Source organism: Equus caballus, chromosome 1 (assembly GCF_041296265.1).
Source record: "Equus caballus isolate H_3958 breed thoroughbred chromosome 1, TB-T2T, whole genome shotgun sequence".
In the NCBI taxonomy this organism is placed as follows: Eukaryota; Metazoa; Chordata; class Mammalia; order Perissodactyla; family Equidae; genus Equus; species Equus caballus.
The window spans coordinates 17,549,907-17,574,052 of NC_091684.1; the positions used below are offsets into that span (position 1 = coordinate 17,549,907).

The following is a 24,146-nucleotide window of genomic DNA, read 5'->3' on the forward strand; positions in this document are numbered from 1 at the left end:
CTGCCCAATCTACTCACCAAGTCTTAGTGTTAACTTCGTATTTATAAAGATCATCTACCAATCCATATTTATTGCCTGGTAATGCTTTATAGCCTCCATGAACATAAATGGACTTTGTTATTTCATCATACACACTGGTGTGGCCATATCCACCTTGAACAATAGCTCCTTTAGTTTCTGGAACAAGCCAAGTGTTTGATGCTGTAAGAAAAAGAAGATAAACCATGAACGGACCTCAAGTAGTATTAAAAAATATAACTAATAAATCACCAAACTACCAACAAGGTAATTCTAACACCACATTTTTATGAGTAAAGTATACCTAATATTCATTTAATCAAGAAACAATTATTAAATATGTGCTAGTTACTATGTCCGGTGCTAGGGTTAACGTTGAGTAAGACAGGTCTTTCTTTAGATTAATAAATTAAACACTGAAAATGCCAAATATTTGTATGTACAAGAGAAAAAGGAAAATTTGATTCTCACATACATTTCTGTATTTGTAAATAACCCTGAAAAAAAGTTTTAACAAATAACTTATGAGAGCCTACTATGTGACAGGCTCTGAGTCAGTCACTGATACTACAAAGGTTAAAAAAGATGTGATCCCTGCCCCTAACAATTTTTAGAACGGTGCTGATCTTTTATCTCTCAGTTATGAGTCCCACAGAGAATACTTTGTATTGCTGGTGAAAACCTAAAAACTAAATTTCCAAGACTCCCTTGGCAGTTGTGTTACCGTTAGTTTCCATCAAAGGGTGTACTGGTAAGAAATTAGAAGGCAAAAGGAAGAAAGACACTGTGCTTCATCTCTAGCAGCAGGAACAGGCAGGTGGCTACAGTAGGTAGCAGCAGGGTGGCTCCTGCTCAGTGATAGCAGTGGCCCCTACAGTAAGTAACTCAATGGCAAATGTGGTCATAGGCTCCAGCCTGGGTCTGTAGCAGCCTCCAGATTTCTGAGTGATGCCCTCATTTCAGTGTCTCTAGCACTTTTGTAGTTAACTTCCTGTATTAAATCCTATTCTGCTTGATCTATCTAGAAGGAACTCTTATTTCCTACTACAAATTTACGAATACAAGCACCAATCACATGCAAGGCATGCTTTTAAGAATATGCAGATAAAAAACATAGATCCTTGGCCTTAGAAAATTTAGATTATAAAGAGCAACTATATAGAAATCTGTCATTAGTCTTTAAATATCCACCCAGACCACACCTCCATCTTCCTTCTAATTCGTCACCTAAACTCTGGCATCCTAGAGAGCTCATTGAAAATACTCAAGTCAAGTAATAGAAAATAAAGCTGATGCTTAAAAATTCTTCACATTTACACAATTCTAAAGTGAAGAAAGTGATACCTCAATGGTCATAAAATATAGAAGTATCATAAAGGAGTCATTAAAGCCAATTTTACATTGAGAAAACTAAATATGTGTGAAGAAATTTCAGAGAATTCTTGTAACTAATGGACGTTACATTTTAGAGGTAATTTCCAAAGAATGAAGTTAATAACTTATCAGAAATAATTTGATTAATATTTTTAACCACCTATGAAAACTACACATATATAGCCAAACTGAATGTTTTTCATGTTTTTATTCATTCTCTTAATAAAGAAAGATAAAATGTTTCTTACCAAAAAATGTTGTAGTAATGAAGAGGTGTATAACGTAAAAGTAAACATTACCTCAGCCCACTATCCAGAGGTATTTTGCACAATTTGTTATGTTCAAACTATAGTTCTGAATATTTCATTACACGTATACAAAACACATGTAAATGATCTACATGTACATACATACCTATAAATACTTGTACAAAAAAATCACACTATTTTACTATTTTTTCACTTAACAAAATATTTGGGGCACATTCCATGTCCCATTTGTCATTTTTTAACAGCTAAATTCAATTGTACTGATGGTACATAACTTACTTAAATCACTCTACATTGTGAATCATTTGGGTTTCAATTTGTTCTTAAAAACAATGCAAGAAACAACCTTGCGATCAGAAGTAGCATCATTATCTAACAGAGCATATACTATGTCTCAGGAAGTACCTCATTATTTCATTTAGTAATAACCCTTTGAAAGGTTACTATTGCCATCCCTTCTTTACAGCTGAGGAAACTGAGAGTTAGAAAAATTAAGTAACCCATCAAAAGTTTACAAGTTAATAAGAGGGACAAGATGATGTAGACTAATTTCTCCCTCTCCTCACCACTAAATACAATAACAGACCCTGGAAATAGTGTAAAAGACAACCAAAGGAGAAATCTGAAAGGTGTAAAGAGAAAGACAGACTGGTTAGGGACTCCAGGACCAGAGGATGGGTGTCTCATGATCCTCCACCCAACAGAAGAGGGCTACTTAGGTCCAGCATTTCTCAACCTCCAACCTAGCAATGAAACGCAACTCAGGTAGGCTTATTCCTCCCTCAAATTGAACAAGAGTCCCTTGGACAACCTTAAATGATCCTAGCAGCACCAGCAAGAGGGATCCACCAAACACTGCTTACAACAAGCAGAGAGGGGAAGAGGAACTCTTCCCCACCAGGCCTGAGACTGGAAAGGGAGATCTCACCACAAGACCTGAATGCTAAACCTAAACAGAGTGACTGCCTACTAAAATAGAAGATTAAATAGGATGCAAAGACTCCTGATATAAGAGCCAAAATATCCAGGATACAATAAAAAATTACTTGTCATATGGAGAACCAGTAAAATCACAACTTTAGTGAGAAAAGACAATCAAGTGACACTAACACTGAGATGTTGAAATTATCTGACAAAAATTTTAAAGTAGCCATGATAAAAATATCCAAAAAGCAATTACATGTTCCCTTGAAACAAATCTCACCAAAAAAAAAAAAAAAGAAAGAAATTTGAAAAAAAACAAACCCAGAAAAATACAGTAACAAATAAAAACTGAATGGACAGGCTCAATAGTAGAGTGGAGCTGATCAAGGACAGAATAGTAAACTTGAGGACAGATCAATAAAATTTACCCAATCTGAACAACAGAGAAAACGGGCTGAAAAAAAGTCAACAGAGTCTTGGGACAATTAATATTGATCCAACATTTATATCATTGGAGTCCCAGAATAAGAGGAAAAAGAGAATGGGACTGAAAGAGTATTTAGAGAAATGACGGCTGAAAACATCCAAATTTTAAATAAGACATAAACATACAGATTCAAAAAGCTGAGAGAAGTCCAAATAGAATAAATTCAGAGAAATTCATGCCAAGACACATCATAAGTAAACTTCTAAAAACTAAAGACAAAGAAAAAAGATCTTGAAAACAGCCGGAGAGAAATGATACATTACCCACAGGGGAATGTGAATTTGAATAACAGTGGATTTCTCCTCTGGAACTATAAAGGTCTGAAGGAAGTAGCACAACATTTTTCAAATGCTGGGAAAAAGAACTGTCAGGTGTGAATTCTACTTCTGGCAAAACTATCCTTCAGGAATTAAGGGGGAACAAAGACTCTCAGATGAAAAAGAAACAAGGCTTTGAATTTAGTGGCCCTCTCCTTAAAGAATGGCTAAAGGAAATTCTTCAAACAGAAATTAAATGGTAAAAGAAGGAGTTTTGGAGCATGAGCAAAGAACAACAAATAGAGAAGAAATATGACTATGTAGAATAGACTATCCTTGCCCTCTGTGAGGATTATAAATCATATTTGATGAAGGAAACAAAAATTCTAATCATTTAATACTCAAGACAATGATATTTAAAAGTGGGGAATGTGAGGGGATGTAAACGAAAGAAAGGTTTCCACACTTGATTTGAAGTGGTAAAATGTTGATACTAATAGACAGTAAGAACCAGAGCAACCTCTAAGAAAACTATACAAAGAGATACACTCAAGAAAATTATAAATAAATCAAGACGGAATTCTAAAAACTGTTCAAGGAATCCAGAAGAAGCAAGTAAAGAGAAACAGAAGCACAAGAAACAGGAAACAAACAGAAAACAATAATAAAATAGCAGTCTCAGGCACTAACATATCAAAATTCCTTAAATGTAAATGGCTCATTTATATAACATTTTTGAAATGACAAAATTATAGAAATGGAGAATAGATCAGTGATTGTCGAGGGCTAGAGATGAGAGAGGAGTGAGGGAAGAAGGAAGGTGGGTGTGGTTTAAAAGAGCAAAGAGAAGGATCCTTGTGATAGAACTATTCTGTATCTTGACTGTGGTGGTAGATACACAAAACAATATGTGACAAAACTGCACAAAACTACATACATACATGCAGGCACACATACACACACATGCATACACAAATGGGTACAAATGAATCTGGAGAAATCTGAATAAGATTAATGGATTGTGTCAATGTCAACATCAAGGTTGTGATATTGAACTGTATTTTTACAAGATGTTACCACTGAGGAAAACTGCATAAAGGTACACAGGACCACTCTGTTATTTCTCACAAGTGTATGCAAATCTTAATTTGACTTTCAAAATTAAAAGTTTAATTAAAAAATACATATATTTACCTTACTAGTAATGGGCAGTTCATCATGAAATACGAAACTTGATTCAACTACTTGTCAAACATTAAAAAAATTAAAAGCGTAAGAGATGTGACACAGTTGTAATACCAAAGTGTGCACTCTTAAATACTACAGCAGTATTTCTCAAGGTTTGGTCACTAGCAATTCAATCAAGGAACCCAAAGGTGATATGGTAGTTTGAGATAAAAAATCAAGAAAATAATTTTGCTCACATACAGGTGATAAACTTGAAATGTAAAATTAACTATTATTTACCTTCTCATTATATTATTTTTGCATTTGGAAATGTGCACATACTACAAGGAATCGGGTTGCCTCTGTAAAAATTCAAGGTAACAAAATATTGGCCATCTTGGAAAAAGTATTTTCTTATCATTTATATGTTATTATTTGTATATGCATGAATATTGTTTTTAATTTGACAAATTGCTCTATCATATTCCCAATTTATAAAAAGTGAATCACTGATTCAAAAGTAGTTCATTAAAGAGAAAAGATAGTGATGAAAACAGATACATGAATATAAAAAAACTCAGGATAATACTGTAAAAGTCAAAAGGAAAAATGACTCAAATATAACAAGAGTTCTTTATTAGGCCATGATGGACTAATTTAGAGCATTTAATTACCTGCCATAAACAACTTAAAAGCCAGAAAAAAATATGAAAAATGATAGTGGATAGCAAGCAGCATAGGACTGTGATCCAATGTCAGCACAGGACTGTGATTCTAAAGAAAAAGGAAACAAGATGAGCCCTCTGATTGCCAGAGCATACTGCTGGGGCAATGCCTGGCCACTGAACAAAACAGTAGAGACTGCAAACAGATTATGGTGACCTAACTGGCTTAAGAAAAGAAAAATCTGAGTTTGAGAAAACCAAACCAGCTAGAATTTGTAGGAAATAATATCAGAGATGAGGTAACTGCACACAGAGAAAGCTCAAGAGATCTGCAGAAAGTTTCCCTCAAGTCTTTAGCTGAGTATCGATCTGCATGTGCATAAAAGAAAGCTATTTGAGGTCATGGAAAGAACCACCAAAAAACTAATAGGCTGAATAACTCTTGCATATCACACAGGGTTAGGAATAGTTTGTGCTCCAAGCAGCCATAGAAGAAAGACCTCATACTCCAGGAGGCATTAGGTCAAATCCTGAAAAGGGCTGTAGTACGGGAACAAATTAGCCATAAACTAAAAGTTGCTCTGGATCCACTCTAACAAATCTCAGGAGCAATCACCCAAAATGCTTAAACTGGTACAAGGTAACTTGACTGCATGTCAGTATAAAATCCAACACTCTTTAAAGGGATAGAACAAAATCCAGCATCCAACAAAGCAAAAATACACAATATTCAAAATGCGCTTAAAAATTAACAAGAATAGAGGGCAAAGAAAATATGACCTATAAGAAGAAGAAAAATCAATCAATAGAAAGAGATCAAGAAATAACACAGAAGATAGAATTAGAAGAAAAGAATGCATTAAAAAGATATTTTAAATATCTTCGATAATGTTACAGAAAATATGAACATGATAAGAGAAAAATGGAAGATAAAAAAGACTCAAACAGAACTCCTGGAAATGAAAAACACATTGAATAGAATTAACACAAGATTAGACACTACAGGAGAAAAGAACAGTGAATCTAAGATTTGGAAAGAGAAACCATCCAAAATGAAGCACACAAACAAACGAAAAATACCTGAGAAACAATGAGTAGAGTAGCAGGAATCTGTATTAAAATATCAAGCAATGTCATCTAGTGTGATAAGAGTTCCAGAAATGTGGCAGTGGTAGGGTAGACAGAACCAATGTTTGAAGAAATAGTTTCTCAAATTTAACAAACTCTATAAATCCACTCAAGCAACATCAACGGAAAAGAAGAAGAAAAAAAAATAAAGAAATAAGGAAACCCATGCTAATGAAGAATATGAAGTGATAAAGACAAACAAGCAGAAGAACAAAAATTAGAATGACAGCTGACTTCTCATCAGAAACCATGCAAGTCAGAAGACAATGAAGTCACATTTTTAAACTCCTGGGAAGGGAAAAATCTGTCAACCTAGAATTTTACACCCAAAACAAAAAAATAACTATTGAAGTAGAATTCTACACCAAGCAAAATATTTTCCAAAAGTGAAAGAGAAACAAAACTTTCTTCAGACCAAAAATAAAGCAGAGAGAATGTATTATTCCAGACTTGCCCTACAAGAGATGACAAAGAAAGTTCTTTGAGCTGAATGAAAATGATAGTTGACACCAGATAGAAGCTGGACTTACATAGATGAATGAAGAGTACAGGAAATTATTGATATGTGGGTAAATATATAACGCATCATTTCTCATTTTCTCTCAATAAAATGATGACTTACTGTTGAAAACAAAAAACTATAACAATTTATTATGGTGTTTATAACATATGAGATATGATATTAGTTGCAAAGGAAAAAGAAAGAAATGCAGGTACACTATTCTGAGGTTCTGACACTGCATGCAATGTGGTAGAACATTATTGAAAGGTAGAAACTGATTAGCTAAAGATGCGTATTGTAAACACTAGAGTAAGCTCTACAAGAATTTTTTTGAAATGCATAATTAATAAATGAATAGTCTACAGATTCAAGAAGGTGAGCAAACCACACACAGGATAAATTCCCAAAAATTCACACCCAAGCACATCACAATAAAATTTCGGAAAACTCAAGATGAATAAAACAACTCAGAAGCAGGTAGAGAAAAACAAAAAATTAGCTACAGGGGAACAACAGTTCAAATACTGTTATGTTATCCTAAGAAACCATGGAAGCCAGAAGGAAGTGTCCCAACACTTTTTAAAGTGCTGAAAATAACTATAATTCAGAATTCTACACCTAGCAAAAACATTCGTCAGGGATGAATGTGAAATAAAGAAATTCTCAGATGTAGAAAAACTAACATAATCCATAGCCAGCAGACCTGCTCTAAAAGAAATGCTAAAAGAAGCTCTTCAGACAAAAGGGAAACAATAATAGAAGGAAACCTGGAGGGAAGGAGGACAATTTATGGGGACCTAACAATTCTAATCATGGAAATATCTAATAACAGAACATCTAAATGTATGAAGCAAAAATTGATAGAACTGAAAAATTAAATAGATAAATCCACAATCATAACTGGAGCTTTCTATACTAGTCTTTTGGTAACTAAGGAAAATATTAAACAGAATATCAGCAAGGATACAGAAGATTTGAATAACTCCATCAGCCATAACATAATTGGCCTTTATAGAACACCCCAACCAACTACAGCAGAATATACATCCTTTTCAAATTCACATTTCACATTCATCAAGACAGACCATATTCTGGGTCAGAAAATAAGACACAAAATTTTTTAATCAAAAAAAAATAGTCGCCGACAATAATAGAATTAAATAAGAAATAATGACAAGAAAGATATTTTTTAAAATCGTCACATATTTGGATTAAACTAAATACTACTAAACAACTCAGGAGCCAAAGACAAAGTCACAAAGAAAATTAGAAAATACCTAGAACTAAATGGAAACAAAAATACAACATTTCAAACTTGTGTGGGATACAGCTAAAACAGTGCTTAAATCAGCCATTCGCAAGGGTAGTTCCCTGACAGCAGCACTTGGCATTACCTGGAAACTTTTTAAAAATGAAAATTCCCTGGCACCAATCCTGACATAATGAATTAAAAAATCAGGGATTAGAGGGGCTGGCCCCATGGCCGAGTCATTAAGTTCGTGCGCTCCACTGCAGGCGGCCCAGTATTTCGTTGGTTCGGGTCCTGGGCAGTGACATGGCACTGCTCATCAAACCACGCTGAGGCAGCGTCCCACATGCCACAACTGGAAGGACCCACAACGAAGAATATACAACTATGCACCGGGGGGCTTTGGGGAGAAAAAGGGAAAAATAAAATCTTTAAAAAAAAAAAAATCAGGGATTAGTGCACAGCAATCTATTTTAACAACCCTCCAGGTGATTCCCATGCATACCAAAGTTTGAGAACTATTGGCTTAGAAGGAAATTAATAATTTAAAAAAATTATTTTTAAAAAAAAAATAAGAAGAAGAAAAGATGAGCCAGTCCTGATGGCCTAGTGGTTAAAGTTTGGCGCACTCATGGCTTTGGTGGCCTGAGTTCAGTTCCCAGTCGCAGAACCACACCAATTGTCTGTCAGTAGCCATGTTGTGGCCGCGGCTCACATAGAAGAACTAGAAGGACTAACAACTAGAATATGCAACTATGTACTGGGGCTCTGGAGGGGAAAACAAAAACTTTAAAAAACAAAGAAGATAAAGGTCTCAATCTCAATTCAATGATCTATTCTTCCATATTCAGAAATTAGTAAAACAAGAACAAATAAAACCCAAAGAAGGAAAGAAATTTAACAAATAAAGCATTAATCAATAAAACAGAAAACAGGGAACAAAAACTGGTTATTTGAAAAGATCAATAAAATTAATTAGCCCATTAATCTCTAGTCAGACTGACAAGAAAAAGAGAGAGGACACAAATAACTCATCAGATAAGAGGAGATACAACAGATATTACAAACATTAAAAAGAATAATAAGGGAATATAATGAACAACTTTATGCCAATAAATTTAATGTCTTAAATGATATGGACAAATTCCTTAAAAACACAAACTACCAAAGCTCATTCAAAAACAAATGCATAATTTGAATATCCCTAACATTTATTAAAGAAAATAAATGCAACAGTCAAAAATCTTTCCTGCAAAGAAAGCTCCTGGACCAGACAGTTTCACTGGTGAAACTCTACCAAACATTTTAAAAAGGAATAATACTAATTCTACACAAACTCTTACAGAAAATAGAATAGGATGAAACTCTCCCCAAATCATTTTACCATTACCCAGATTGCAAAACCAAACAAAGACATTACAAGAAAAGAAAACTATAGTCCAATATTTCTTTTGACCATAAACATAAAAATTTTAATAACATTTTAGCAAATCAATTCCACCAATATATTAAAAGGATACTACATCATGACCAAATAAGGTTTATCTAAGAATGTTATAGTGGTTTAACATCTGAAAATCAATGTCAGTCACCATATTAAGAAACCAAAAACAGCTAAAAGAACAAATGATATCAATAGATGCAGAAAAACTATTTGATGAAATTTAACATCATTCAAGAAAAAAAATCTCAGCAAACAAGGAATAAAAGTGAATATCCTCAACTTAATAAAAGGCATCTAAAAACCATACCACTAATGCAGTAATTAATTAAAAGATTGGAGACTTCTCTCCTAAAGTAAGAAAAAAAGGCAGGAAAGTCTGCTCTCACTACTTCTACTCGGTATTATACCAGAGATCCTACCAATGCAATAATACAAAGAAAGTAAGTAAAAGTTATACAGATTGAAAAGGAAGAACATTTATTAGCATGAGCATAGCACATAGAAAATAAGAAGGAATCTACCAAAAAGCTACAAGGATTAGTAAGTGTGTTTAGCAAAGTTGCAGGATACCAGTTCAATATTAAAAATCAATTGTTTTTCTATATATTAGCAATCAATGATTGTAAATTGAAATTTTAAAATGCTGTTTCCCAGCAAATGCGATAACCACTACACTACAGAAATACCCACAAAAGGCCATTTACAATTACATAAGAAATACGAAACACTTAGGAATAAATTTAGCAAACTATACATAATATCAGTACACTGAAAACTACAAAACACTGCTGAAAAAGTTGAAGACCTAAATAAATGCTGAGGGGCCAGCCCCCTACCCGAGTGGTTAAGTTCACATGCTCCACTTCAGCAGCCCAAGGTTTCGCAGGTTCAGATCCTGGGCACAGACATGGTGCTGCTCATCAAGCCATGCTGAGGTGACATCCCACATAGCACAGCCAGAAGGACCTACAATTAGAATGTACAACTATGCACTGGGGGGCTTTGGGGAGAAGAAGAAGGAAAAAAAGAAGAAGATTGGCAACAGGTGTTAGCTCAGGTGCCAATCTTTAAAAAGAAAAGCTAAAATACACCATGTCCATGAGTTAGAAGAGTCAATATTGTTAAGGATTCAACTTTCCTCTCTACATATGTAATACAACCCCAATTAAAATCCCTAGAGGCTTTTTATTTTTAAAGAAATTGGCAAGCTGATTCTAAATTTTATATTGGCAATGTGAAGAACCAAGAATAGTCCAAAAATTTTTTAAAATAGAAAAAATGATGGAGGACTTACACTGCCTGATTTATAAAGCTACAGTAATCAACAGAGAGTGGCATTGGAGTAAGCATAAGATACATCAATTGACCAGAATTGAGTCCAAAGATTGATTCATACGTAGATGGTCAAGTGACTTTTCAACACATGTACTAAAGAAATTCAATGAGGAAAGGAAAATCTTTTCAACAAATGTTGCTGGAACAAGTGGATGTTTATTTTTTTTAAAAAATCTCAGCCCTTGGGGCCAGCCCAGTGGTATAGTGGTTAAGTTTGCACACTCTGCTTCAGTGGCCCAGAGTTCACAGGTTGGGATCCCGGGTGTGGACCTACACACAGCTCATCAGGCCATGCTGTGGTGGCATCCCACATACAAAATAGAGAAAGAGTGGCAGGGATGTTAGCTCAGGAACAATCTTCCTCACGCACAAAGAGGAAGATTGGCACTGTTGCCAATCTTCTTTACACACGCAAAAAAACTCAGCCCTTACTTCACACCATATATGAAAATTAACTCAAATGGATGACAGATCTGAGCATAAGAGCCCAAAGTATACAACACCTAGTAGAACACATAAAAGAGAAACCTTTGTGACCTTGAGCTTGACAAAGATCTCTTAGTAGAAACAAAAACCACACATCATGAAAAATTGAGAAATTGTATTTCATCAAAACTAAAACCCTCTGCTTTTTAGAAGACACTGTGAAGAGATGAAAAGGTGCCCCACAACTGGGAGAAATTATTTGCAAAACATATACCAAATAAAGAACTTATATCCAGAATATATAACGAACTTATAACTCCGTAAGTCAATGATCCAATTTTCAAAATTAACAAAAAGTATGAACATACATCACCAAAACTATACAAATGGCAAATACTGAAATACAAAGGTATTCAGTATCATTAGTCATCAGGGAAATTCAAATAAAAACCATAATAAGGTATCACTACATTCCCAGTAGAATAACTAAAATTAAAAGACTAACAATATCAAGTGTTGGTGAGGATGTGAAATAATCGGAATTCTCAGACACTGCTGGTGGGTTGCAAATAGTAGTACCACTTTGGTAAATAGTATGGAAGTTTCTTATATAGTTAAACATATAATTAGCAAATAACCCAATAATCCCACTCTTCAATACCTACACAACAGAAAACGTATGCCAACAAATAATCATAACAGCTTTATTCAAAAGACCTAAAAACTGGACCCAAATGTCCACTAACTGGTGAATGCATAAACAAATTGTTTTATTGATACAATGGAATACCACTCAAGAATAAAAAGAAGCAAACTACTAATATAGGCAAAAATGAATCTCAAAATTATTATGCTAAGTGATAGAAGCCACACAGAGAGACCACATAGTGTATGATTCCTTTATATGAAATTTGAAATATGACAGAAAACAGATCAGTGGTTCCGTAGGGCTAGAGGATCACAAGAGATTGCTTGCAAAGGGGCATAAGCAAAGTTTTTGCAGTAATGTAAACGTTCTATATCTTGATTAAGGTGGTACTTACACAGCTGGATCCACTTGTTAAAGATCATCAAGCTGTACTCTTAAAATTGGTGTTTTTACACAGACACAAACATACGTGCTGGTAACAAGTAAATCTGCTTCTCTCAGGCTTCCTCAACCTAGTATATGGCATCTCCATTCTTCTAGTTGATCAAACATCTTAGAGACATCCTTGACTCTTTTCCCTCACATTTCACATGATTTGTCAGCAATTCCTGTTGTCTCCACTTTCAAAACAAATCCAGAATCCAACTATTTCTCACCACTTCCCTTGCTAACACACTATTCCAAGACAATATCATTATTCATCTGAATGATTGATCACTGAAAATGCACAATAAGGAGAAATGATTTTTATTTAATTTAGTGATTTGTAATATAAACTGACAAAGATATCTTGGGATCACTACTAATAAAGCATCAATTATTTGTATCACTCCCCCCTATAGTGCCAACAGGAATTTTACGCCAAGTAAGATCCAGCCTGCATGCATGCTTCCCTTACTCCACGCCCACACTCGAACCATACTAAAAGCCAAGCCAATCTCCTTTTCCTGCACTCTCAAGCCATTTTCAGACCTGCTTGGGAGCCTGCCTTGCTCTCCTCAGAAAGCCTCATTCTGTGAATAAGAAGCTTTTCATACTTTCTTGGTCTGTGTGTGCACCATCAGTCTCAACATCCAAACCAAATTTTGTGTGGAGCAGCCCACTCTGTGGGATGACCACAATAGCCTTTATGAGAAAAGCAGCAAAAACGTTACTAAAGTTCACTATATATGAATATTAAAAGATCAATATTCTAGAAGAGTAACAAAGCTTCAGAATATATAAACCAAAAACTGATAGAATCATAAGGAAAAATTTACAAAATCAACATCATTATGGAAAATTTAATGTATCCTTTCCAGTAACTGGCAGAAGAAGCAGTCAAAATATCAGTAAGAATCTAAAAGATTTAAACAACACAAATAATTAACTAAACTCAATAAACAAATGTTATTATGCCATTTTGGAAAAAAAGTCTGGCACTTTCTTAAAAAGTTAAAGCTAGATCTTCCTTCTGGCCCAGCTATTCTTAGATATTTAGACATGAGAAATAAAAACATGTCTATAAGTTGACTTATACAAGAATATTCATAGCAGTTTTAGTCATAACAGTCCCAAACTGGAAAGAGCCCAGGTATTCATCAATAGGAGAACGGATAAACAATCTGCAGTATCTTCATACATTGGAATCGTACTCAACAACAAAAGAGGAACAAACTACTAATACACACAACATGTGTGAATCTCAGAAAAATCATGGTGAGTGAAAGAAGCCTTATTTTTAAAAAGGGTGCATAACGTATGATTCTATTTATGTGAAATTCTAGAATAAGAAAAACTATTAGATGACGAAAACAAATCCAGAAGCACGACAGGTATCAACTTGGAAGGGTCATAAAGGAACTGTCTCAGTTAATGGTAAATGTTCTATATCTTGATATGAGTTTAGACTACAGATGTATATTTTGTCAAAACTCATTGAATGGTACACTTAAGATTTGTGCATTTCAGTGTATGTAACTTTTACATTAAAAACGTGAGTATAGGGGCCAGCCCCATGGCTGAGGGATTAAGTTCAAGCGCTCCTCTGTAGCAGCCCAGGGTTTTGGTGGTTCAGATTCTGGGCGCGGACATGGCACCGCTCGTCAGGCCACGTTGAGACAGCATCCCACATGCCACAACTAGAAGAACCTGCAACTAAGATATACAACTATGTACCAGGGGGGATTTGGGGAGATAAAGCAGAAAAAAAAAAAAAAGATTGGCAACAGCTGTTAGCTCAGGTGCCAATGTTAAAAAAAAAAAAAGTGAGTATAGAACTCTAGTTAATAATAGGCATGCCATCGTGTTTAGAGGTCAAGCATACTGATGTCTGCAACTTTCTTCAAAATGCCCAAAAAAACAGATTGACAGATGGGTAGAGAGATGGATATATAACACTGGTATGTGAAAAAGCAAAAGGTTAATTGCAGAATATAAGTAGTGGGTCTATGAGAATTCATTGCAAAATTCTTTCAACTTTTATGTATTTTTGAAAACTTTCATAATAATTTTGAAGGGGGAAGGCTATAGAATAGGTTCTCTGACTGTAATACAAGAACCTAGATATCAATAACAAAAAAGGAATAACTAGAAAACTCGAGGTTTGAACATTTTAAACGACACTTCTAAATAACCCATGAGTCGAAGAATAAATTAGTATGGAATTTTAAAAATATTTTGAACTAAATAACAATTAAAATACTACACACCAAATCATGTAGGATACAACTAGAGCTATGCTTACATTGTTGACATTACAGCTTTAAATACAGATATTTTTTAAAAGTAAATGTAGAAAACCTGAAAATGATGAATCAATATAAAGAGGGGGAAAACCATAATAAATCAAAATAAATTAAAAGGAAGTCGTAATAAAAATAAGAATAAAACAGAAAAACGAATATAGAAAAAAACAATAACCCCAAAGTTGGTACCTTGAAAAGTATTAAGATTTATAATCTTCTGGAGAATCTGATCAAGAAAAAAAGTAAGCCCCAAGCAGCCAATATAAAAGGGGATATGGTTATAAAATATTCTAAACTTCACTAAAAGTATATTATGAAAAACTTTAGGTCAATTCATTTGAAAATTTAGATAAAACAGACAAATTCTGGAAAAAAAATCAAATTACCAAATCTGACAAGAAGAGAAAAAACTTGAGTAGCCTTATAACTACCAAATAAATTGAACTTGTAATTTTAAAACCTTGTCACAAAGAAAACTCCAGACCCAGGTGGCTTCACTAACTTCTATCAAACATTTTTGGGAAAAGTAGTAAAAACTGAAAGTCTTCCAGACAACACAAAAAAGAATTATACTCATATAACAGGCAGGAGGGCTAACAAAGCAGAAACTGTTACTTGAAAAGTTATCTACTCCAAAATCCTAAAGGTCTGCTTTGTGATTCTCTAAAAAAAAAAAAAAAAAAGTTAACAATAATTATTTAATATCGGGAAGTATCCAGTGTTCAAATTTCTAATTATCTTATAAGCTTTTTTTTCAAAAGTTTGTTGGAATCAGGATCTAAATGAGAGGCACAGATTGTAGTTGTCCAATATGTCTATTAAATCTCTTTTAATCTTTACACCCTCCATCCCTTTTTATTTTATTGTCAATAGTTTGCCCTTCAACATTTTTTGTCAATTCCTAGGATGAAGGCAAAGAAGCTGTACTTACTAAATGGCTACTGACCCAATAAAAGGAGGAGCTAACTAAACCTTTAGATACCAAAATTATGAATCAAAAGCAACGATGGGCTGAAGCTACTTTAACAATAAATGTCAAGTCCTTCCCTGAGATTCCAACGTTAAGTAGACAAGTACAGGATGAAGTGTACCTTGCTTCACAACACCTCTATAAAAAAACCAACGAACTAAGTAAGAAGTTTTGTTGTCTAAAGACAACTAAAGTTAACTATAAGTCAACATAATAATATTAGTATAAAATATAAATATAAATATAAATCTAGGTTCCATTAAAAATATTAATAAAATATGTTCAAAACAAGGGAAAGTAACGGTCTCACATTAGGTAACATACCACACTCTGTTAAGCTCTGTTAAGTTTGAATGTGTCATTACAAAGTATAGTTTGTCCGGAGAGGTTGCTAAAGATGACAAAGGGTCAACTAAGACAATGTGCATCTTATATTTATACAATCCTGATTTTGTCATTCACTAGCTGGGTGATCATTGGCCAGCTGTGTGAGCCATCTGTGCCTCAGTTCCCTTATCTATAAAATGCGGTAAAAGGAGCATAAATACGCACGTTCACATGAAGAACTAAATGAGTTAATACGTGTAAAGTCCTTATGACACCACCTAGCACAGAGTAAGACCTCAGTAAATCTTAGCTGCTGCTGTTATTGTTATTAGAAAATATTCCTTAAATCATTAACATCTGTGTAATATAAGGCATTATCAAGAAGATATGAATGGAAAACTTGTTATATAAAGACTGAAGGAACTAGGGATGCTTGTCTAAAGAATAGAAGATAAGTGGAAAATAAGATATCTCAAAATATCTGCAGGGCCACTATGTAGAAGAATGACTAAATTGCATTGTACAGTTCTATATAGTCACCAAGTACAAATTACAAGAAGTACATATTTTTTCTAAATATAAATAAAAATTTTTAAACATATAAAATAATAAAATGCCTGCCTTTTAAAGGACTAGTTCCCCATCAATGAAAAAATGTTAAGCAGGACAGAAAGACCAGAATTTTCTGAATCCTGAATGCACATCTACCAAAACTTTTTAACATAACCAATGCATATTTTCAAGTATATTTATAATACTTATACAGCTTACACACTTTTTTTAAAACATATGGTTTAATAATTTTACTTATCAAAACTAAAGTCTTTTACTGTGATATTTTCTGAAACATGAATAAATATAAAAACGTTTACAATCAACAGCAGCCTTTGTCACGCAGACCTAGCAAGTTATTAAAATGATGTTTTACTAATTACACTAAAATTGTTTCACTTTACCTAATTAGTCTTGAAAAGTTCTTCATAAAGGAAACTCGAGAGGAAATGCCACTGCTAATTTAAGCACAATAAAAGTTTGCATTTTATGATTCTTATTATTGGATTCTTTTTAAAACAGAGATTTCACTATTGAAAATTCCCAACTCTCACCACCTAATAATGTATCTGTTCTATAGTTCTATATTTTTAGATGCCAGTTTGCTGAAAAGCAATGTCCAATTTACACTTGAAATTCACCAGAGAATTTTGAAAAACAAGTGATGTTAAGAGCTGAAGAGAAGAGAAAGCCACATGGTGTCACTACACTTATAGAGGAAAAAAAATTACCTTCCTAAAAAAGTCATATCTAATGGTTGTTAAATCAAAAGGAAAAAAGTTAACATAAAATGACATTAATAATGGCTTCCCAACAACACCTCCCAAATTCTAAAGGCATGAAAAATACCAAAGCAAAACACTAATATTATACTAACCTTGAGACTCACATTGAGGTTCTTAGAAAGTTTATGAGGTATTGTTAACCTAAAGTAAAATAAATTTCCCTCAGGACTAACCCAGAGAGCTTTATGGTCCAAGTTAGTAAAACCATCCACCTAATTCCCCTCTGAGATTTATAGATTCCCTAAAAGCCATAATTCTAAGTATAGCAAGAGGACAAACAGACGTTTCCTTTATTGCCAGAGCAAGTTCACAGGAATTCTTATAATCTTCAGTTCAAATACATATCATATGCAGTATAAGCAAATATGAAAAAAAAAGACCATTTCCCCTAATCTATTTTTAGCACTTTATTTGGAAATAATTTCAAAGGTACAAACAAGCTGGAATAATACTCAAAGGAGTCCCATATACCCATTACTCAGATTCACTAGTTGTTAACATTTTCTCCCATTTGTTTTATGGTTAGTTCTCTCTCTCTCTCAAGTACACACATGCACATACCCCTACAATAATTGTACAAATCATTCCTATTACCCCTAATTATTTTGGTGCATATTTTAAGTACAAGGACTTTCTTTTTACATAACTGTATTATAGTTATCAACATCAAGAAATTTAGTATTCACCCAATGCTTTAATACACACATATATTTCAATTTGTGAATTGAGCCAATAATGTCCTTCATAGCATTTTTTTGTCCAGTATAGAATCCAGTCCGGGATCACTTAACCACATTCAGCTGTCATAGCCTTCTTTAATCTTGAACAACTTTTCAGCCTTTGTCTCTCATGACACTCATGTTTTTGAAGAATAAAGCTCTCCCTCCTTTTAAATAAAATGTTCCTAATCTGAAGTTTGGATGATATTGCTTTATGATCAGATTCAGGTATCCATTCCCAGTGAGAATACTATAAGCCAGGGGCTGGCAATCTACGTTCCATGGGTCAAATCTAGTCGGCTGCTCATTTTTGTAAATAAAGATTTACTGGCACACACGCATTTTCATTTATTTACATATTATCTACAGCTTGCTTTCAAATTTCCTTGGCAGAATTGAGTAGATCAAACAGAGACTGTATGATCTAAAAAGACTAAAATATTTACTATATAAATTTTTACAGAAAAAATTTTGCAGAACCCTAAGTAATGTTTCTTTCAGCAGGTACCATATCCAGAGGCACACAATGTCCAATTTCCCATGGTTTGTGATGTTAATTTTGATCACCCAGACAAGGTACTGACAGATTTCTCCACTACATAGTCACTATTTTTCCCCTGCACCCTATAAACAATCTATGGGAAAGATAGCCAAATATCATGCACATCTCACCAAAAGTTTGTGCCCATCCTCGCAGATTTAGCATCCATTGTTGATTCTTTTCCAAACCAATTTTTACTGATTGTTGCAAAATGACGATTTTTCAACTCCAGTAATGCCTGTCAGCATTCTATGTAAGAAAGAGGCTTCCTTCTCATCTATTTATGTCTGTCAGCCTGTCCATTATCTGTGTAAGCTTAAGGATTCCTATTTTTTCAATGGTTTATAACTTATTACTTTCCTAAATTATTTTGATGCTCAAATTGTCCCAGATTTTACCAATGGGAGCCCCTTCAAGCTGACTCTTATGTTCTTTTGACACGACCCATCATTTTCTTGAGCACTTCCTTATTTAATAAAACAAGATGTACCAGGCCCATCTTCACTTTCCCTGCCACAGCCCTTGAATAGCCATTTCTCCAAGGAACCCTGCTTCCTTTTCATGGGAATGACATTGGCAACTACAGACGGGAATCTGAGTGATCAGTGTGCTCACTACTACTGCAGTGTCTTAGCTTAGGCCTTTCCAGAAGAATCTACAACTGTCTGTCTATCTACCTACCTACCTACCCAATCAAAGCTCACAGTGATATCTCCAATTCCAACCCATCCAGGAAGGACTCTTCCTTGCCTTCCCCATTTCAAATCTGCACCTCATATCTTCCACATTGAGAACTTTAGCTCCCAACATCAACATATTTACTCATTTTTTCAATCTAACAAAACACCTAAAATAATTTCAGAATTGCTCCACCAAAACATTCAAAAAACAAACCTAAAAGATTTGCTTCCAGTTCTTCCCCACATCCCCATCTAGATTGAGGGCAAACAGTCAAGTACTGTGTTAAAAAGTCACTTGGATTAGTTCTTTTCTCTCCCTTTCAGCACGATTGTGTTATTCATTTGAAATATGGTTGGATTCATTTGTCTCAGTTTGCATTGTTCTAGAGTCTACTTCTCTTCCCTTCCTTGTTGATTTAATTTTTTATATGTAGACAATCAATATGTTTCTAAACACAATATGCTTCTAAAAGTCCAAACTATTAAAAACATGCAAACTCAGGGAAATATATTTTCATTTTCTTTCCTTTCCACATCCTTCTCCACTGCCCCTTGTAAGTAACCACCATCACTGTCCTCTGGTTTATCCTTCCAGTGATCATTTTTACTCTTATAATCAGGCATACGTGTATTTTCTGATTTCCCTTACTTTCTTACACAAAAAGTCATACATTATACATACGCTTTTCCACTTTACTTAGTCATTTAATATATGCCATATTTCACTCCATACGATTTCAGGGTTCTTCATTCTCTTCCATAAGTGCATGACCACTAACGTGAATGTACCAGAGTTTATTCACCACTCTCCTAGACTTAGCATTGAAGTAGTTTCCAAAAAATGCTACAATGAATAACCCTGTGCCTACAAAAAAATGAATTTTTATATTTCTGGAGATGTATTTGCAGTATAAATTCCTTAAAATGGAATTGATATGTATTTTTGTTAGGTACTCAGGCAATTTTAAAATGTAGCCTATATTCTTACAAATTCCTACCACTGAGAGGTGGAGTGTACGAACCTCCCTTTGAATCTGGGTGGGCTTCTGACTTCAATCAATAGTACAGACACGCTGCTAAGTGACTTCTAAGGCTAGGTCATAAAGGCTATGCATCCTCTGTCTGGTTTTTTTGGAATGCTTAGTCTTCTGATGTTTCCTCTTACGATATTCCCTTTTAAAACTCAGCTAGCATGCTGTGAGCAGTCCAAACTACATGCAGACCATGTGTAAGTTACCCAAAAACAGTCCCGGCTGAGCTTAGCCTTCAGTCATCGCAACCGAGACACAATATATGAGTGAAAGCCTACAGATGATTCTAGCACCCAGCCATTCAAGTCACCCCCAGGTGTGACTAGGTATACCCAGATGAGGTCCCAGATATCACAGAGCAGAGACAAGCCACCCACACTGCAGTCTGTCCAAATTTCTGAAACAGAATCCATACCAGATTTCCTTATACAGTTGACTCTATTTCTGGACTTTTATTCTATAACATTATCCTTCTGGGCATTTACGCCCCGTTACCACACTGCCACACTGTTCTAATTACGGAGACTTCGCAGTGTGTCTTAATATCTGATAGGACAAGGTCCCTTCAGAGCTCTTCCCTTTCAGTCTTTTCCTAGCTATTCTTACGTGTGTATTTTTCCATATAATTTTAGTACCAACTTGGCTCCATTTCTTTTTTAAAAAGCTGATCTTATTTTTATTGGAATTGCATTAATTTTTAAATTAACTTAGGGAGAAATCACATTTTTGTGATTTTCAGATGTCCTAACCAAGAACAAGAGATGTCTTCCATTTCATTAAGTCTGTTTGTGAGCTTCAGGAATGACTTATAGTTTTCTTTATATAAATCTGAGGATTTCTTGTTAGATTTATACCTAAGTGATTTAACTTCACTATAACCATTCTAAATGTTTTTGTCTTCCTTTATGTCTTCTAACTGCCAACTATCATGTACATAAAGGGTATTGATTTTTGCATGTTAATTTTATAAGCTGTTACCTAGCTGAAGTCTTTTTTGTTTCAGTTAGTCATATTATTGATCGTGTAAGGTTTTCCAGGCATTCTGCTATACCATCTGCAAATAGTTTAATTTCTCCTTATCCAATTCTTATTCTTCTAATTGTTTCCCCTAATTTCTTCAAAAGAAAAGGTTAAAGAGCAGTAGATAGTGGGCATCCTTGTTTTGATCTTGATCTTAATAGAAATGCCTGTTTCCCCATATAACATGCTTGCTTTGGGATTGAAGTACACATATTTATTGTGTTCAAACAGTGGCCATCCATTCCTATTTCCTCAAGAGTTTTTATTATGAATGGGCTTTTTTACAATCAATTGGAGATAATCACATTATTTTTCTCCCTAGACCACCTAAATAGTGAATTTTATAATATTTTTTAGTATTGAACCATCCTTGGATTCCTAGTTATATATCCCACTTGGTCATGGTATTTCGTTTCCTTACTGTGTGTTGGAGTCTGTTCATTTTATTTAGGATTTCTGTGGTGATGTTTAAGAGGAAGTATTTTAATTCATTTTTAATCATACGGGTCTAAATTTTCAATGTCTATGCTCATTGTATCAAGTTTAAGTGGCAATGTTATACTTGCTTTCTAAAACAAATTTGTAAATTTTCCTTCCTTTTTTATTCTCTAAAACAATTTATGAGCATCAGGACTATCTTGTTATTAAGGATTTTCTAAACTTACCCTGAAATACCATCTAGGCCTGGTGCTTTCTCTATTTTTTCTTATGGAAATTAATATCTAAAACTTTCTATCTCTACTGGGTTCAATTTCGGGAAACTGCTATTCTCTAATAAACTATTGATTTCTTCTAAATTTTCAAATTTATTTGCATAGATGTACACTAATTTCAGCTTTCATTTTTATTATTTCCTTCCTGGCAGCTTCTTTTGTTTGTTCAGTTTGTTGTTTTTCTTGCTTTTGAGTTGAGAATGTGGTTATTTATTTTCATTCATATTAATATAATTCTAATGCTATAAATATTTCTCTGATAAGTGCTTTAAATGTTATCTCCCAGATTCTTATATGCATTATTTTTACTGTCATTATTTTTTAGCAGTTTTCTAATTTTAAGTTTGTATTTCCCCTTTCATTCAACAGAAATATTTTATTTAATTTTAATATTTCCACTTTTGGGAAATTACTATTTTCTTTACACCCTAATATATGATCAACTCACTTTTTGTGAGTTTTCCATATGCACTTGAGAAGTAACATTGTCTATAATCACGCTGTGTTGTTCAATATATATTCTTCACATCCAGTTTGTTTAGATTTTTTAAATCTTTTCTTATTTTTTGTTCTGTCGTGTACTGAGAGTAATTCTTGACCTGTTTTGTACCGACAGTGAGGCTATCCATTTCTCTTTGTATCATCTGTAGCTTCTGTTTTATATAGGTGGTTGTTGGGTTATTTGGTGCATAAATATTCTTCTATAATAAATATCTTTATGGTGAACTGTGGTTTTTAGTATTACAAGGTGTTCTTGTCTCATACAATGTTGTGGTGGCCTGAATTCTACCTTCTCTGGTATCAAGATCATAACATCTGCTGTCTCATTGCATCCATTTTCCTAGGAAATTTTTCTTTATCCTTTCATTTTTAGCCTTTCTGAATCAACATGTTTCAGATGTGTCTTCTATGCGCAGCATACAGTTGGGTTCACTTTATGCACCAATTTGAAAATATTTTCTTTACACAGGCAAGTTAATTGTATTCACACTTATTGATAATATTACATTGAGTCTCAACTCTGTCATATTATTTTCTGTTATAATTACTGTGTGTATATGATATTTTTCCTGAGTTTTTTCTATCTGATGTTTTCTCTCTTTTGGTATTTAGAAAAGTTTATACTTTTGTTCTAGTGCTTTCCTTTGTGTTTATACCTTTCATAGTGCCCTTAATTCCCTTCTTTTCTACTTGTAACTTTTGCTATCTGGTCTGTCAGCTTTAAACCTAAGCATACTACGAACAATAGCAATCAACACTTACTATCTGGGTTCAATGGCTCCTTTTAGTTGTTTTATGCTACCAAGTCATGTTATAAATAATTTATAGATGAATAAAGGGATAGTCAAAAACTACTTTTTGCAAATTTCAATAAGAATTTAAATACAAAAAACCTCTTTGTATCAAACAAATGCTGGGGCATAAACATACTAAAAGATAAAAATATATCGTTCATTCATCAATTCTTGAGTTTGAAAAAAGTATTCAGCATATTGTCATCTGAAGATTCATAGTCTGAGCTTTACCTTAAATGATCAATTCCACTATCAACATTAGAATTTGAATGCTGCTGACTCTGCATTCATCTTCTAATTCTTCTAATAATTGTGAAAGATCTCCCTCTCTCAATTTCTTATCTTTACCATTATAGGCAGAAAATGAAAAATTCTAAATTCCCAACTGTGTTCAATAAAAGCTAAAAGCAACCTACAACAATGGTGCCTCCAGTCTTCCTTTATGCCTTATTTAAATGTGATACAATACTTTGGGTACTGCAATAAGAAAACTGAAAGGTGACAACATATTTCACTGTGGCACTATCCTTCTAAGCAAGTTGTTTTCTTGTTAATTTAATTTTTTAGCATAGTTGAGAAAAACTGATGAACAATGAATTAATTCCTAGTATGATGAAATAATAAAATGTTTCAAAACATAGGAAAAATAGGAACACTAAGATCCCACAGTGTATCTTAGATTTGTAAAAGGGTCCGACAGATCCATCTGGTAATTAAAGACAGAACATTTTATTCAGGGGCTGGCCCCATGGCTGAGTAGTTAAGTTCACGTCCTCCGCCTTGGCGGCCCAGGGTTTCACTGGTTTGGATCCTGGGCATGGACATGGCACCACTGGTCAGGCCCTGCTGAGGCAGCATCCCACATGGCACAACCAGAAGGACAATATACAACT

At 34.0% G+C, this 24,146-nt stretch overlaps 1 protein-coding gene across 4 annotated transcripts in view; it reads right to left on the reverse strand.

Moving 5' to 3' along the window:
* Window positions 1–24,146, reverse strand: part of ATRNL1 (attractin like 1) — a 740,103-nt gene that overhangs the window by 636,505 nt on the left and 79,452 nt on the right. For all 4 annotated transcript variants that reach the window (XM_070260546.1, XM_005602549.4, XM_070260536.1 and 1 more), the window contains exon 9: window positions 18–201. In XM_070260546.1, the coding sequence (XP_070116647.1) occupies window positions 18–201 (184 nt within the window). The remainder of the gene's footprint in view (window positions 1–17; window positions 202–24,146) is intronic.